The sequence below is a fragment of the Tachypleus tridentatus genome, chromosome 12 (genome assembly GCF_004210375.1).
Source record: "Tachypleus tridentatus isolate NWPU-2018 chromosome 12, ASM421037v1, whole genome shotgun sequence".
NCBI lineage: Eukaryota > Metazoa > Arthropoda > Merostomata > Xiphosura > Limulidae > Tachypleus > Tachypleus tridentatus.
This window is the reverse complement of record NC_134836.1, coordinates 98,227,993-98,246,392: the sequence shown is the minus strand read 5'-3', so window position 1 is coordinate 98,246,392 and position 18,400 is coordinate 98,227,993. Positions and strand designations below refer to the sequence as shown.

Here is an 18,400-nt window from a genome sequence, read left to right as displayed (position 1 = left end):
AATGGAAGGACTCGCTGCGTACGACAAATTTATAGAAAGAAGAAAGTTTGGAAATATATCCATCAAAAGTTGTCTTTCATGATCCCATCAGCAAACAAAAACTGAAAACTTTTTTGGACCTGTCAAAAAAAAAAAAAGTAAAACAAGGGGAAGAGAATTGATATTAAAACATCATTGAATTCTCTTTTGAAGGATGACTCTGATCGCTCAAACAAGAAAGAAGTAGAACATGAAAAATGTGTTATGTCATCTGCTATGGCCACTCTCTTGCTCTCTTCCAACAATACATGGCAAACCAAGCAAGACCAGTAAGTCTTTTTTGGTGAAAAGATTTGCAGAAAATGTATCTGTAGCAGAAGCAATTGCTCAACCTACTGCAACTGGTATTTATGGGGCAGCGCTCATCCATCAAACGAAAGGCGACCAAACTTCATTTGGACGAACTGCCTCGTCCATACTGAGAACTACTCTGCACGTGAGGAGCCATAGTCAGATAACTGATATTGTCTTTGATTTTAACAAGGAACAGATCACAAATAATATAGAACGAACAAGGCGTACAGAATCCACTGAGTACTTCAAGACTATCTCTTCTGGACAGCTTGTGTGCTAATAGACAAAATTCCTTGCTACCTTCAAAAACAAAACAATTCTAATTGAGTTTGTACTCCGTTAATGGATGCAGCAACATCTGTAACGTTACTAGGCAACAAGGTACTATACGTTGCATGCAGAACCAAATGCTACAAACTGGAAGGAGAGAAAAGTCAAGAAGTAATGGAGCTAGAGACAAGTCTAGTAAAAGCAGATAACAGAATCGTACTACATGCAGTTCGGGATTCTAATAGTGATACTTAAACCGTTGTTGTTTCTGTAGATTGTAATGATGTATTGCTGCTAGCAAAAACTTCTATAAACAAATACATTGAAATGTATTTGTTGTGTCTGGAACCCAAACACGCGCAACCTATGTTGATTTTGGAAATGGTTCCGCCACTGCAAACGTTTACTGTGACATAATTGGGCTACACTCCTTTACAGGATGTGACATTGTCAGGTCATTTACAGTTAAAAATAAATTGTCAGTGCTTAAGCTTCTGAATAAGGGCCAAGAAACACAGCAAAAATTGAAGCAGTTTGAAGAAGAATGGGAGCTGTCTTCGAACTTGTTCGACAAATTGGTAGCATTTACCTACCGACTTTATGGATGCAAACTAAAAGATACATACATAAACGACAATTCTACAATTTTCTTCAGTTGGAAAGGGTGCATTTTAACCTTACCAACTGTCTCCATATTCAAATCGTTTGTTCAGGCATTGTTAACGCGCCAACTACCAAGAAGTTATCCAAAAGAAAAACATCACTAAAGACGAGAGCATACAGAGTCTTGTTGACTTGAATGTACTCTAGACTCTAGCATAGATTAGATGGATGGATCACCTGCTCCAAATACTGTGTTAGAACTGTTAGCACGCAAACGTAAAATAGCATGTAAACCTCAAGACTGTCATTGCCTAATAAATGGTTCGAAGTGTTCAGAAATGTGTTAGCTGCAGGCATGTATGAACCATCCATCAGATGGTGATTCTGAACATTTTATTGAAGTACACGATGCGATAAGTAATATTGATAACTATATATTTAAAAACGGCTGCTATGGATGGAGAAAGCACTAATAGAGGAGCGAACAACGTTTCGATCTGCTTCGGTCATCGTCAGGTTCAATTTATTGTTGAATGAAATAAATGTCATTTCTTCTGTCATTTCTTTTGGTTTAAATTTCTTAGTTTCTTTACGATCATACGAGCGTGTACTGTTAATGGTAGTGTAACGTATATTAGTTCAGACATAATGGTTGCATAGATAAGTACAAATACATAAAGAAAACACAAAGACTTACACTTCTCGTGCAATCGCCGTAATGAAATAATAATCAGTGATGACGATAAAACCCACTTGTAGAGAAAATTATATATTTAAAAATGGCTGGTATATATAATTTTCTCTACAAGTGAGTTTTATCGTCATCACGAATTAATATTAATAACGTTTATGAAGATGACTTTTAGAAATACTATGGGACCTTTTTATTGTTAACAATTCATTGTGTATTCAGTTTAGTTTTTTTTAATTGGTAAGTGTGCAAACAGATTAAGATTATATGCTATATTCTGTGTAGAACTTCATGGCTATAGCTGTAGGAACAGAGGTCGTTGTTTTGCATTTTATAACTCATCGAAACTCTATATATTTCCACATACAATTACATTATATTAATGGATATTTTTTTTTCATAAATCTATCAAACTAACAGGTCAATCATATCTTTTAAAAATGAAGAAACTATAGGCCTTCATAAAAATTCGATTGGAACTTCTTTCCATAGTTGGTACTAAATTATCTGCCTGGCTGATGGAGTATGAAGACATTTTCAGCCCTGGATAAACCATTAAGCAAAATAAGCATGCGATTAGGGCACCAAGGTATGGGGAGCACCACAGAGTTCACCTCTTAGCAATCATGTCCTTAACTCTTTCACTGTCACACTCAACTTTAGTCGATTTTTTTGTAATTGTCCTTGTCTACCGAGTTGGACTTTACTCTGCATTCTTAAAAAAACAACAAAAAAACGTTTTCTTTAGCTCGCTGAATAATTAAGTTTCGAGAAACTACTGAATTATGTATCTGAAGTAATAAGTTGTTGATTTGCGAAAGATTAATATTAAAAGCAGTAAAAATGTTTATAAAACTTCAGGTAAAAGATGATCGTATGTTATGATATCTGACCTTGAAGTTGAATTTTTTTTCAATCATTTCTTCTGTTGTGGCTATTTATAAGAAATTATAGGCAACAGAACTGTTTTGCTTTATCTTTTACTGTTTTATTCAGTCACATCTACAGAAAAATAAGAGTATAATACCACAGAAATATAAGTCAAACGAAATGGTGACAGATGTGTACAGAGACGTGGCTAGTTTTACGTTTTTTTCTACTTCTGTTTTCGTAAATTATATTTGGGTTTTTGTCTCGTTTGTTTTAGTTTTATTTGCGTTTCTGTTGAATTATTCATGAGTGTTTTGTAACTATTTTTATAAGTGTTTTTCTCACTGAAGTCTTTCTGATCCGATATTTTTGGTTTCAAACAACTTACTGTAAAATACTCCTTTGTGTGCGAGTACTGTACATGTTTCGAAATTTATCACACCAAGAAAAAAATTGTAGCAGTACCACCGCTCATAGATTACATGTAACCTATAAGAGTATTAAGGTATCTATGTATTCCCTCATGATTATGTAATAATATAAACAGATCTGAAGCTGAGATTTACGTAGTGGATAAATACAAGGGTGCCCGGTCTTAAATGTGATTTAAGACTAATCGGAGCAGTTTAAAGGCGGTAATTCGACCTTTTAGGTCAAATTGCGTAAGACTTTGACATATACGATAACATGATTCTTAACGTTGTTATGTATACACTACACTACTAGTAGTAGTACAGTACTGTGGCACCGTGGTCATACAAAGATACTGTAAAGAACCGACAAATCAACAAAATCATTTTAGGATTGTCTGAAAAAGTGCCTGAATTTAGCAAGCTCATGTGAGCAAGGTCAGTACTGAGTACTAGGCTTAACATTAGTGGCCTCAGTTGCAATGTATTAGCAGTAGGCCTTTTTTAGCAGGACACATTTCGAGATATGGAAATTCTGGAAAAGGAAATCCTTCTTACTTGTTCAGAACCACCTATGAAGTACTAATTCATAGTACCAATGGCTCAGAAGGTCCACATGTTCATTGTTGATTAAGTAAATTCTTTTGGTTATTTTAGCTTGTCAGTTGACTCGACATCAGATCTATCACATACAGGTTAGTTAAGTATTGTACTTCGATACTTAAAATATGAGTTGTGCATTGAAAGCTTTTTAACCTTTCTGGAACTGAAAAGCCATACCTGTGAAGAAATGGCAAACCAGTTATTGCAGTATTTACATGAATTTTGCCAACTTAATGCTGCTTCCATGTCTGGACGTTATAAGTGGATGCATCAAAAAATCTTAGAAGAAAATAAATTTGCCATATATATGCCCTATGCAGCCCATTCACTAAATCTGCTAGGCCTAAGTGCTGTTAACTTCTGTCAAGTGGCAGTTAATTTTTTCTCTACAATGTATTTGCTCTATACATTTTTACAGCCTCAACCAGCCAGTGGGAAAGTCTTAAAGCTTGTCTTGGAAATAAAAGTGTGTTAAAATCCCTCTCTGATACCAGATAAGGGGCACATTCTATGACAACAACAGCAATTTTGAAGTCTTTCTTTAAGATTTTGGAAGCTTTAGAATGTCTAGTTGAAGACCAGTCACAAAAGGGAAACATTAGAAGAGAAGCAGACAATATTGCAAATAAGATGCATGAGCTATAATTTGTTTTTATGTTGATCATGTGGGATGAGATTTTGCAAAAGTTTCATAAAGCAAGTCAGGTTCTGCAAAATGAGGATGTGAACTTAAAAACGTGCAGATCTGTACGGCTCATTAGCTGACCAACTATGCACTTTAAGGGACGACTTTGAAAGATTTGAAACAGTTGCAAAGGAGATACTACCAGATGTTGATTATAATGCAGCTCAAACTGGTAAACGTGTCAGAAAGAAGGTACTCAATGACTGATATACACAAGAAGTAGATCTGAATGCTAGAGATAAATTTTGTATTACCACCACCCACACAATTGTTGACAAACAAGAAAATCAGATGAGAAGACGAGGAGAGGTGTACAAAGAAACAGCAAACATATTTTCTTTCCTAAGTGATGTGCCAAATGACGTCACTTCATCTGCTGAAACCGAAAGGTACTCCCAGTGTTCCCAAAAGCTAATTGATGCTTACCCAGAGGACTTGGACACTAATCTCTCTGCCGAGCTTCAGCAGTTTCACTCATATGTGCGCCATAAGTTCAGTGCAAGAAACACTGTAAAAACCAGATTCAGTCATGCTGAACTTTATAAAATAATTTCAGAAGACACAATTGAGTGTACGCTTCCAAATGTAGACATTTCATTGCGTATATTTTTAACATTAATGGTCACAAACTGCACAGCTGAGCGTTCATTTTCTCAACTCAAGCATATTAAAAATCCCAACAGAACAACAATGCGACAAGTCATGGCTGGATGCCTTGTCTCTGCTAAGTATAGAAGCAGATTTGTTACACCAAATTAGTTTTGAGGGTTTGATGAAAGACTTTGCAATTAAAAATTCTAGAAGAAAACTTTTTGAAATTTAAATAAATATTAAGGTATAAGTAAATAATTTGTTTACAGGATTTTAAGTTCAAAGTGAGAAATTCTTAACATCAAAGTGAGAATTTTTTGAATAAAAGGGTTTTGAGTAAATTTTTCATTTTTGTTAACATCAAAATGAGAATTGTTAACTCAGAGTGAAAACAAATATACAGTAAAAATAATTATTTTTAAGTATCATTAATCAAAGAAGTGATTTCCCTCATCACTTCTTAATGAAAGGGACCTTAGTCATTGCTTTATTTTATCCATGCTTAATCTGTTAAATAAATAAAATAAAAAAAAGTTTTTATTTAATATGGTTGTGGAGTCTGACCTGGAAAAAAACTGAAAAAGGGTTATAAATTTTCAAACGTTTATTTCACTTTTAACACTTACCGAGTCTTAACGTCTTGTCAGTTAAGCAATGGAAGGGCCAAGGAGGGCACCATTATTGGGCTGTGCTTAGGACATCATTTGCCCTTAATCCAGCCCTGACACTGTTGTTCTTCCAACTAATGTAACAGCACCTAAATGCTTTAGATATTTATTTTTTATAAATAGTTGCTTACCTATATTACAATATCAATTCAAGAAATGAAACTTGTTTCCACTGAAAAAACAAAAATAAGTTGCAGCAACAGCATAAAAAAACACCAGAATACAATTTACATGGTGAGAAAATTTAAAATACACCCTGGCTGCTCTAAAAAAATGTTAATACACAGTATTGAGGCCCAGCATGAACAGGTGGTGACCAAATGTGCTCGCCCTTTCGGTCGTTGGGGCGTTATAATTTTCCAGTCAATCCCGCTATTCGTTGGTAAAAGAGTGGCCCAAGAGTTGGCGGTGGTTGGTGATGACTAGCTGCTTTCTCTCTAGCCTTACATGCCAAAATTATGGACGGCTAGCGCAGATAGTCCTCGTGTAACTTTGCGCGAAATTCAAAACAAACCCTCTGCAACCGATAATGATCTTTAAACTCAACCCTATTGCCAAGGAAATATGTCTACTTGTCTTTAATTATTTTCTTGCTATGATGTAAAAATAAAACACAGAACACGATAGAAATGAGGATTTCCTTTACAGAAAAAGACAAAAATCTGTTATAGGAAACAAAACGATATTAACTAACTTGTATAGACGTAGTGGCTTGATAAAACCTGTTGATTTTCCACCACACGCTTCGCCACACATTAGAAACTTTCATACAATGAGTGAAGTAAAACAATAAAAGCCAAAGAAGGAGAAATGACAAACCAGGTGTATGGCGGTAACCTGTAAAAATAAATTGAGAAAACATTAAAAAAGATAAGGTCCAACATTTATGAGCTCTCTTTCCTAAATTTAAGGTTGAATCAGAAAACCAATCAATGTATGAGCAACTACTGTTTATGAAACCCGTGAAGTAAGAAGTAATTAGTCACATAAAGCAACAAAAATTGACATTTGAAGACTACTGAAAAACTTCATTAAACCGATGTAAAGTTGAACAAAGGTTTTATTACTTATAAAATAGCTCTTTATAATTACCAGTGGTTATTAGTTCTTGAGTATATTAATCAGAAATGAATAGGAGTTATAGAAAAATACTTTTGCAGTCTAACATGAAATTTTTTATCAAAAACTTGTTTTACTTAATTATTGGGCTTAATGAAATATGTATGTGTGTAATACAGGTCAAAAGATTTATGAAGATTCATTCTGTTTGTTGTATTCAAGGAAGTATGTAACTGTGTGAAACAGAGGAAGCCGTCCTAAATTTAGTAGTGTAAGACTAGAGGAAGGCAGCTAGTCACCACCACCCACCGCCAACTCTTGGGCTACTCTTTTACCAACGAATAGTGGGATTAACCGTAACATTATAACGACCCCCAGGCTAAAAGGACGAGCTTATTTTGGTGCGACCGGGATTCGAACCCGCGACCCTCGGATTACGGGTACAACGCCTTAACACGCTTGCCCATGCCGGGTCCAATCCTAATCGAAGACGCCGAAATCTGTAACTTCACTTCCATTTGAATCGTTAAGCCTTTGAATCCAAACTTACTTAACCATTCAGCGTGGGCCCGGCATGGCCAAGCGCGTAAGGCGTGCGACTCGTAATCCGAGGGTCGCGGGTTCGAGCCCGCGTCGCGCTAAACATGCTCGCCCTCCCAGCCGTGGGGGTGTATAATGTGACGGTCAATCCCACTATTCGTTGGTAAAAGAGTAGCCCAAGAGCTGGCGGTGGGTGGTGATGACTAGCTGCCTTCCCTCTAGTCTTACACTACTAAATTAGGGACGGCTAGCACAGATAGCCCTCGAGTAGCTTTGTGCGAAATTCCAAAAAAAACAAACAAACAAACCATTCAGCGTGAAGAAAAACTGCAACGTGTACTTTGAAATGCATGTCCACTTGTCTTAGGACTAATATTAGTTAAGCCTTTGTTACGTACGACCTATTTTCAATACGAAGATAAATAAACACTATAACCTGTGTATTTTTTGTTTTAATTTGCATACTATCAATAAATAAATTTATAATGTTGCTGTACGACCTTAGTTTAGACGTTTTTCGAAACTCTTATGAGATTTTAATACGTGGTTGCATGAATTACCAACTAAAGTATATTTACATCCGCCTTTCACTTACATGTGATGGAATGAAGTGCGCACGAATAAATATTTAGATAATAAGATGTACAATAGATATAAAGTTATAAGTTCGACATTCCAGTATTTGTTTGTTTGTGTTTGCTACTGTTCCTCACAGCCCTCTCGCTCTTCTGTAATTATTACAGTGCGACTAAATACCGCTTCATTATTAGCCTGGTTCGTTTTAATCTAAGACTTATAATGTATTCTCATTCCTAGATTATTATTTTTATGTTAACACTGTTATTACTGGGCCTAGCATAACTGTTACGGTACTCGACTCGCAATGTGAGAGTCGCTAGTTCAAAACCTTGTCACGTTTTGCAGAATTATTGATCACAAATATCTCAAATTTCCCTTTCTCCACTTTAACATTGAAAGTACGATTTAAATTAACTTTTTCTATTTATCTCTCTATATATAAAGTACAAAAATCTGTACATCTGTCTGTTTGTTCGTTATCTAACTACTCCTAGATCGTTGGGCCAATCTCAACCAAATTTCATGGGATGATAGTTTGGAATAAAGGGCGTGTTATTGAGATCTTCAATCTTTTTCAACTCAATTATTAAGCATTTATTATCTGACTAGGTTAACGTTAATTATGTTCATAGATAGCGCCACAATCCGCACAAAAATAAACTGTTCCCTTTAGTACAATGCACATGCACACACCATAGGAGAGGGAAGCCACACAAACATCTTGTATATCTCAGCCAACGCGCTTGCGCTCTCTGTGGAGCAATGTAATAACTTCCTACTTTGGCCTGTGAACTTTCAACTACAGCCTGTAAGACATGTCTGCGGCCAATGACCGAAGCATCGTGGAAGAACGTTCAGAACTGAATACAGAAATAACAGCTACCTCTTCGTACAAAATTACCTAATTCATCGCAAAGTGTCTACTGTGTTATAAGTATATACATAATAAGTTCTTAAAGTTTATACAGAACCTTTGGTGAGGTAATAATGAATACAAAAATAGTGTGTTATGTTGTAAATGAATTGTTTGAAAGTTAAGATTCTTGTGTTATTAATCATTGCATCCATCTCCACAGTTTCTTTACTTTATAATCGAGGTAAAGGATGGGTATCTCAGTTTGTAATAATGTTGATGTTAGTTATTAACGTGTGATAATTATATGTCTAATGTTATTCTATATATAGCCTTTCTCTACATATAACTAGCTGATAATACATGGAAAGCGCTTCTTTTGGTATATGGCTTTTAAATCATGAATAGCGTTTCTTGGTATAGACTGGTAATATATATCGAGATATAGTATTTCTTGGTATATAGCTGGTACTAATACATGGATAGTGATTTTTGAATGCAACTGGTAATGCATGTTTTGATACGTGACTGGTAGTACATGGATAATATTTCTTGGTATATAATTGTAAATACGTGTATAGCGTTTGTTGGTTTCTGACTAATAATGCATGAATACTATTTTTTTCTTATATGACTAATAATACATGGTTAGTGTTTTTATATTTCTCTTCAAAGTATGCAATTGTTCGCCTTATTTCAAGAGGTTAGTTAAGTGCGCGTATTTGTATATAAGTGTATATTACGGATTATTTTCTTTAAAAAAAATATTGTGACTTCCGTTGTTAATCTTGCCCGAAGATGAAATCGTTAAAGCAACTGCAAATTTGTTATTTGCTCTAAGCGTTAAAGAAATATTGGCGAATTTTGTGGTATAACCTGGCAAAGTATGTATTACTTCACTTTAAGCGGCCCAGCATGTCCAAGCGTGTTAAGGCGTGCGACTCGTAATCTGAGGGTCGCGGGTTCGCATCCCCGTCGCGCCAAACATGCTCGCCCTATCAGCCGTGGGGGTGTTATAATGTTACGGTCAATCCCAGTATTCGTTGGTAAAAGAGTAGCCCAAGATTTGGCGGTGGGTGATGATGACTAGCTGCCTTCCCTCTAATCTTACACTACTAAATTAGGTACGGGTGGCACAGATAGCCCTCGAGTAGCTTTGTGCGAAATTCCAAATCAAACTTCACTTTAAGGGCTGATCGCACTTTATAAGAACGGTATATCATACAGGCCAGTACACACAATGTTTAAAAGAGGGTTCTAATTTGTGAGAACAAAAGCCAACATATATTATTCTAAGTTCAATCAACATGCTAATGATGTCTGGGGTCATGAGACTATTTCAAGCCAAAAAATGTTAGTGTTTCATAAGAATAATATAGAAAGTGTAGAAAATGTTAAATACCATAAGCAAGTGCGCTGTAAATATAAAAGCATATTTTTATGTCATAAAAATTGGGGGTTAGACTAAACCCCCTTCCATGTTAACGTGCGAACAATATTAAAACAGTGACGTATCAATAATGACTATGTATTGTTACGTATTATAATTTATCTCTGACGAGTATCCGATTTATTTGCATACTATGTTACGTCTTACGATTTCAAACAGCTGTAAATTTGAATTTGAACGTAGAAGTCAATTGAATATCGATATGTGTCTAATGCAGTGGTTCTTAACCTGGAGGTCGTGACCCCCTGGGGGGTCGTTTGAGGTTTCTCGGGGTCACGGAAGAGTTGGGAATTATTGGGGAAATCATGGAGCAGTTTGTAGTTTTTGTAACTGCCAACTAATAAGAAACACGCTGAAGTGCGGCAGTTGAACCACGTCGAGATGCTTGTTGCGCAACCACCTGTCTAATTTTGAGTAAAAATTTTCATATATTTCAACGTTTTGAATTACCTAAATTTTTTTAACTATATAATATTAATACATCGAACTTAAAATTTAAATATCAAAGTTTACATCTTATTTAGTATATTTTCTCATTATATATATATTATATCAACCCTCACACTGAGTGAATAATTAGGTTTTGTATGATGTTCAGTAATTCCACGGATTTTACATTTGTTTAGCACTTCTGGCATTTCTCAATGCCATTTATTTGTAACATTTTCAATAAATTAGAATCTTTATATAGTTTTGTTTTATTCTACCTTTACGCAAAGTTCACCATTACAAACATTATTATAGGGTCACGGTAATACCCTGGAGAGTCTCAGGGGGTAAGACGATGTAAAAGGTTAAGAAACACTGGTCTAATTTATATCTACCATAAAATAACTACATTTTAACACACAAACAGCAATACAATTTTTAATAACGATTATTGCAAATAATTATTTATTTACAAACTCACAAACAGTATTCAGTCTTCTACCTGGTCTGGAACTAAATATTTTATCAATGGTCCAGAGTCACGACGAGATTGTTAATCTCATGTTGATATATTTCACTTGACAGGAATGCTAGCTAGCTCTATTCATGTTTGACCTAACGCTGTTTACAAGCTTACTTTTCCCAGAGGAAGATAGATATCTAATGCCCTAGTAGAAATACTAACTCCCCAAATTAATTCACTGAAGTTGAACGGTTTGTAGTTCGAATACTATAAACGATCCTAATCAAATTCTGTAGTTTTCCGATTAATAAGCGTTTATCACAATTATAGCTCTCGAGCTTACCTACGTTACACATTACGATTCGAAAATTTGAAATTGAATTTAAGAGTTAATTGAAAGTCGATATGTAACAAACTTACGATATTTGCCAACAGAATTGATACACACAATTTTCTTTATTAATACAAATATATTTTAATATAAAAACAACAGTACAATTAATAAAAATTGTTATTACAAATAATAATTTATATACAAAAGTTTTACAAACTTACAAACTATATTAAGTTTTCTACCTAGTCTAGAACTGAATATTTTATCGACGGTCCATGTGCACGACGAGCGAAATAATTATGAGTTAATATTATTACACTTCGCTTAATAATCTGCTTAGCTGTTTATTCTGACTGGCCTCACGCCGCTTACAAGCTAACTTTTACCGACGAAGTATTTAATGTCCTCGTATAAATACTAACGTCCGAAGTTAATTCACTAAAGTTAAATGGTTTGTAATGTTTGAATTCTATAAACGTTCCTGGTTAAATATTTTTAGTTTTCTGATTAATAAGCATTTATTACAATTCTAGCTTCCGAGGCCTACAGTAGACTGACAGACTGTAGCGACCAAACAATATTCTTATACTGTCTCTTAGCGCGTCGATTTATCATCTTTAGGTGAAATTCTTGAAAATTCACTTAGCAACAATATTCAATGATACGATAGTGCTTTTGAGAATCTTCTATAAATTTAGGGAACAGGTGAGACTTGCGAAATGCACATTTAACATTATAATTTACATACATTTCTAAATAGATATTAAACGGAAGCAAACATAGATATTAAAATAACATTAAATCCGTTACAGTTTTCAACATTTAACGGTGGTATACGTCTGGTAATGATTTTCATAAATGCTGTAATTCTTTCCAATCAAACTTACAACTTCGTTGGATAGATCGAAGGCAATCTGTTACCGTAGCATTTTCAAACTTCGTGTTATTTCGTTATTGTCGTAGCATTTATCAGACAAGTGACAATTTCTGAAAATATATCTATAATCTACTACTTTATAGTAATATAAACTATAATTTTAATGTAATAACTTAAAAGTTAGTTACGGAGAGATATGAGCCTTAATGACGCTAAGATCATGAAGTTTTTTAATAAGACAGGCAAAGAGCACTTAGAATATATACATAGGACGTAACATAAAATTTTCTAGTGCATTAGAAGTTATTTTATAACTACAGAATAGTTGTTTCAAAGTACAGTGAAGAAAAAGATAGTCAAGGATATAATTTGTAGAGTTTTGTTTGAAAAAGATAGAGTTGCTTCAGTCAGAGTATGAAATATTTTGGACTTGTGTTAGCCACCGAGCTTATTGGAATACCTTTTACAAGTAACATGATTTTACGCTTGTCGCAGTACTGTTGGAGAGGTTTGAGCGTCGCTTATAACGTAGGTCTACAACAATTTACGACAGTGTACAAGTGTTAAAGCTTAAAAAAAAAGTTAATGGAGAAACTAAACTAATTTGTGATTTTTGTATGGACTAGACATTGAATTATTTTTACCAGGTAATTTAATGGAACTAACAAAAAAAAAAAGAATAACGAACAACAGGAGATAGTCATTGCACATGTGTTAAGTTTAGCTCTGTGATCTTCTAAAGCTACAGATCGTACTGTTTCATTAGTCGTGCTATTCAATCTTTAATGGAACGTTTTTGATCGTAAAGTTCCATGACATAATTGACAGAAATCCCGGTATGAAGAGTCTGCTTTATACTTATTCAATTTCTTGTTAAGGAATATTTATAAATTATATGCAATAATTATTACATTATATAAGACTGTTTTATCGATTATAATTTATATTCTCAAATACTATCCAATACAGGGCTGGTGCGGCGTGTTTTCTAGCCTTATGTAAATACTGACTGTGCCGCCTAGTCGTTGGTGTTATATTTTTAGCAAAATGTTTTACTATTGAATGTTGACTCTGTCAGGGAATAGCTGGTGACACGAACTGATTTTTTGACATTCATTTTTGTCGCCCTCAAGAACCCGCCGCCCTTGCTAATGTGTTTGTTGCATACCCGGTTGTTTTGTTTGTTTGTTTTTTGAATTTCGCGCAAAGCTACTCGAGGGCTATCTGCGGTAGCCGTCCCTAATTTAGCAGTGTAAGACAGGAAGGAGGCAGCTAGTCATCACCCCCCACCGCCAACTCTCGGGCTACTCTTTTACCAACGAATACTCGGATTGACCACAACATAATAATGTCTTCACGGCTGAAAGGACGAGCATGTTTGGTGCGGCGGGGATTCGAACCCACAATCCTCAGATTACGAGCCGAGCGCCTTAACTCACCTGGCTATGCCGGGCTACATCCCTGTTAATGATGGTCCTGATGTTATCTAAATCAAAACACAGTAACATTCTCCTTTACTATGTGTATGTTCAACTCCAGTATTATCTTTATTAACTTTTGCTATACATTTATAATAAGGCACTTCTATTCTGCTACAGTAGCACATTGAATTACAGTACATTATATGATATATACCTCTATCTTAAATTAATGGCGGCCCTGCATGGCCAGGTGGGTTAAAGCGTTAGACTCGTAATCTGAGGGTTGAGGGTTCGCATCTCCGTGCCACCAAATATGCTCGCCCCTTTTAGCCGTGGGAACGTTATGTGACGGTCAATCCCCCTATTAGTTGGTGAATGAGTAGCCCGAGAGTTGGTGGTGGGTGGTGATGACTAGCTGCCTTCCCTCTAGTCTTACATTTCTAAATTAGGGATGGCTAGCGCAGATAGCCCTCGTGTAGCTTTGCACGAAATTCAAAAACAAACTTAAATTAATTTTCAAGAATAAAATTCAAATCACAACAATGGTAGAATTTTACCTGCAAAAAATATGAGTGCATACTCAAGTGCGCAAGCTGTTTTATGCAATTGTCAATTGTTTACAAATAAAATGCGTATACAGATCACGTGAGTATAACGTCAGTCGATCTAGCGAACAGTTAAAACGAATGGAAGACCGGTTCTGCCAAGCACCGTTATCTGGTGTATTGTGGTAGGCTTAAATTCTTCTCATGATTCAGGTAATTCGTTCTTCCTCCGTATGATGTCGCTTTAATCTGTATCCTACTTTAGCAGTGTCGGTGGTCGGCCTCTCGGCCTTTAATTCTCAGCCAGTTAGGCGACGTAATGGATGAACTTTTAGACTCTCAGCATCTGTGGACTTAGAACTATAAAACAGAAAATTGAATACCACCAAACATAAGAAATCCACTGTGAACAAACAAAGTATATTATCCTCGGTCGCCTTCTCCTCGTGCAAATGACTTGTCTAAAAGTTGGTAAAAGTCCGACAGTTTGGACTAATTAAGGTTTTACAAGAATGGATGCTGGAGACAAAATGCAGAAGTCTGCTCGTGTTCTGCTTGTTTTGACATACTTCTTACTTGGTAAGTATCATTTTGTACTTCGAGCAGGTGTTGTTTCTTGGCGGCCATAACGAAAGAGTTAGAATAACGAATCACAAAAGAGAAGCAAAAAGAAAATCAATCCAGTAGATTTAATAAGACTCGAAAGATCGAGCGCTTTCGAATAGCTCGCTATTCTTTTTTTGAAAAAAGAACATTGAACTGTTTGAAATTACCGTTTCTTGGAGTGCGGAAGTGATAAGTTATTAAAGCAAACATTTTTTTTTCCTGTTATTATAAATTATCTCGAAATATTATTTTAGTTTTTAAATTATTTTGCAGATAGCCTAATGTGGCTTTGGTATAAGAAAACACATTATTTTGCTTATTTCTTTGCGCATACTTGTGACTGTATTCATGTCTACTTGTTAGGGTTCAACGAGTTTCTGAATTCACTTCATTTAACGTTAAAAGTTGGTTATTATTGTGTTTCGAATTCGCTCTTCAGTAAACTAAATTCTTGAAATATCCAGTTTTAATTAACTCCTATTGTCAGTTGTGTCATGGAAAAAATAAAATTTTCAGTAAGTAAACTTTTATTTTCCTTAGTTAGAAAATTAATCAAATATCGTCAAACAGAAAATATTTAAATGGAATAAAAATGTATAACAGGAATACGTTATTATAAATCTGTAATTTACAAGAAATATTAATCTTCTTTTAACGTTTTTATATATTTATTACAAACTATTGAGCAATATAAACAAAACAGTTTCGTTTAAATAAACTTGTAAATATTTTGTTTCTTTTTTCGGTTGTGGTTAGGCGACCCCCCGCTTAACCACAACGGTAAGTCTATGGATTTACAACCCTACATTCTGGGGTTCGATTCCCCTGGATGGGCTCCGCAGATAGCTCGAAGTGGGTTTTCTATAAGAAAAAGCACACACACACCGTTCTGGTTAGCGGGCCTAAATATTACATATCCTAAACAAAATAAATACATTTTATCCGAGAGTGCCCAGTTTTTGGATTTTTCTGAGGAGTTTTCTAAGGTATGTTTTATTTTGTATCATAAAAATGTACCTTTGCATTTAACTCAAATTTTTTAAAACACAATCTCCTGACGAAACAGTTTTAAATGTAAAAAAGGATGAAGGTAATATATATATATGTAAAATAACTCAGACACTAAGATTTAATGTCTTAATTTAATCATAGAGTGAATTTCCAATCAGCGTCTAACTGTAAAATTTGTTTGGTTAACTTGATATCAAAATATTATAAAGACGCCAGAAACAAGTCCGTAACCAGGAATATATTCAATAGTGCAAACGATCTCTCCTTCCCACTAACACCAGAGGTCTGCTCACCTTTTTTTTTTTTTTTCTGATGATGGCTTCTCATAAAATAATTGGTTTTGTAACGTTGTGTATACATACGGAAATAGGAGGAATATGCTATTTATCAGAAATAAAAGAGCCATTACAGATTTGTTTTTTGGTCCCTGAGTATTTAAGTTACACATGGAACCTAAAAGAACCCTTACTTCTAAACCTGGGTACGAACTTGCTAATAATAAACATATTTCAGTCGTTATTTAGCTTCAATGTATTGCAAGGTACCACATATTTATTTCTTCTTTGTTATTGTTAATTTCTTAGAAAGTGTTATTTATGTTGTGTTTGTTGTTGTTTTTTAGAGCTGGAATTAAAACATTTTAAATGCATGAGATGATGTTTAACAAATTTATAGCACGCAGTGTACTGAGGTATTAATTACCAAGCATATAGCGACACCACGTTCTCAGGAATTTTAAATTGTTCTCTGGTTTATTGGTTTACCACGTGTGTTAGTCTTGGCAACTGTCTTTACTGCAAGTGTATTGGCACGATCATCCACGTGACGTATTAACTACCACGAAAGATGTTAAGCTCAGTCGCTCTAATCAAATATTGAATCTACTGCAGAATATGCCCGGCATGGACAAGCGTGTTAAGGCGTTCGACTCGTAATCCGATGGTCGCATGTTCGACTCCCGGTCGCACCAAACATGCCCGCCCTTTAAGCCGTGGGAGCGTTATAATGTAACGGTTAATCCCTCTATTCGTTGGTAAAAGAGTAGCCCAAGAGTTGGCGATGGGAGGTGATGACTGCTTTCCTTCTAGTCTTACACTGCTAAATTAAAGACGGCTAGCGCTGATAGCCCTCGAGTAGCTTTGCGCGAAATTTAAAAAAAAAAAAAAAAAAACGCAGAATGATATAGCTGGTGGTATGTTTATTAACTTTGTATTATGCATTAAATGAAGTGCTGGATGTAACTTTACAATTTCTAGTTTACAACTTGCATATCAAAACCATATGTGTACTACGTAATTTGAAATAAGCTTCCATCCCACCCAACCTAATTAAAAGTTTACATGTCAGTTTCTCCAAATAAATAATACATATGACATCAGTGTTGTTGTAGTTTTACAATTATTTATGAGAGTTTGAAAAATCATTCGAAAAATTCAAATATATCCATACGAACTGTGCGTCATAGAAGATTTATTTTTTTTAAAAGGTGGTAAAGTTTAAGCAGTTGAGAATTCAGCACAATATCATGTAATTTATTGTTGTGATTGCGTAGGGCGAAAATTTAGAGTCTGCGAAGGAAGCACAATGCCGGAATGATTGTTCATCAGAGAGAAAGTTTTGACGCTTAATCCGTATGAAGGTTAATACAATAATATTGTACATCTCAAACCATTTACTTGGATGAAATTTTTGTCTTTCTCATTGGTCCAAAGGTTTTGCAATAGTTACTCCCCATTTCTAAGTTATATGTAATTAAATATAAACATTACTACTTCGTGTGGCCCAGCATGGCCAGGTAATTAAGGCACTCGACTCGTAATCCGAGGTTCGCGGCTTCGAATCCCTGTCACGACAAACATGCTCGCCCTTTCAGCCGTGGGGACGTTATAATGTGACGATCAATCCCACTATTCGTTGGTAAAAGAGTAGTCCAAGTGTTCGATCTGGGTGGTGATTACCAGCTGCCTTCCCTCTAGTCTTGCACTGCTAAATTAAGTGCGGCTAGCGCAGCTAGCCCTCGTGTAGCTTTGCGCGAAACTCAAAAACAAGCAAAAAACAAATTAATTCATGTAAAGACAAACTGATAATATAAATAATAATAATATAGTTGGTTTTTAAACATTAGACATAACAGTAATAGTGTTGACAATAAGCTACTGGTATCTGGTATTTATTTTCAGACTATAAGTGTAAATACAAAGGTTAAGCCTAGTGTAGGATTTAAGCATTCATAGTTTATTAGGTGTAATTGATATAATGAATGAGTTTTGTTTTGGAACTCAGGGTTGGCATGTTCTTTTAAGGAAGCGAGTAATGAAGATGTGCAATTTGTATATAGAGTTTGCAGGTTGAAAGAGAAGTTGGAAGTTATAATAATTAATCTAGAGGCAATATATAAAAAGGAGTGTGGACTGTTTCAAATGGCAGCAGTATTTCAGGAGGAGATTAAGATTTTATATGCAAGTGATACATCATCTAGCAATGGCTTTCGGGAAGTTAGAAACAGTAC

The 18,400-nt window shown here is 35.1% G+C and overlaps 1 protein-coding gene across 1 annotated transcript in view; it reads left to right on the top strand.

Moving 5' to 3' along the window:
• The first annotated feature begins 14,490 nt into the window (after positions 1–14,490).
• The window catches only part of LOC143234116 (uncharacterized), a 60,008-nt gene continuing 56,098 nt past the window's right edge, over positions 14,491–18,400 (top strand). The window contains exon 1 of the mRNA XM_076471198.1: positions 14,491–14,853. Coding sequence (XP_076327313.1) covers positions 14,787–14,853 — 67 coding nt within the window. The 5' untranslated portion in view covers positions 14,491–14,786. The remainder of the gene's footprint in view (positions 14,854–18,400) is intronic.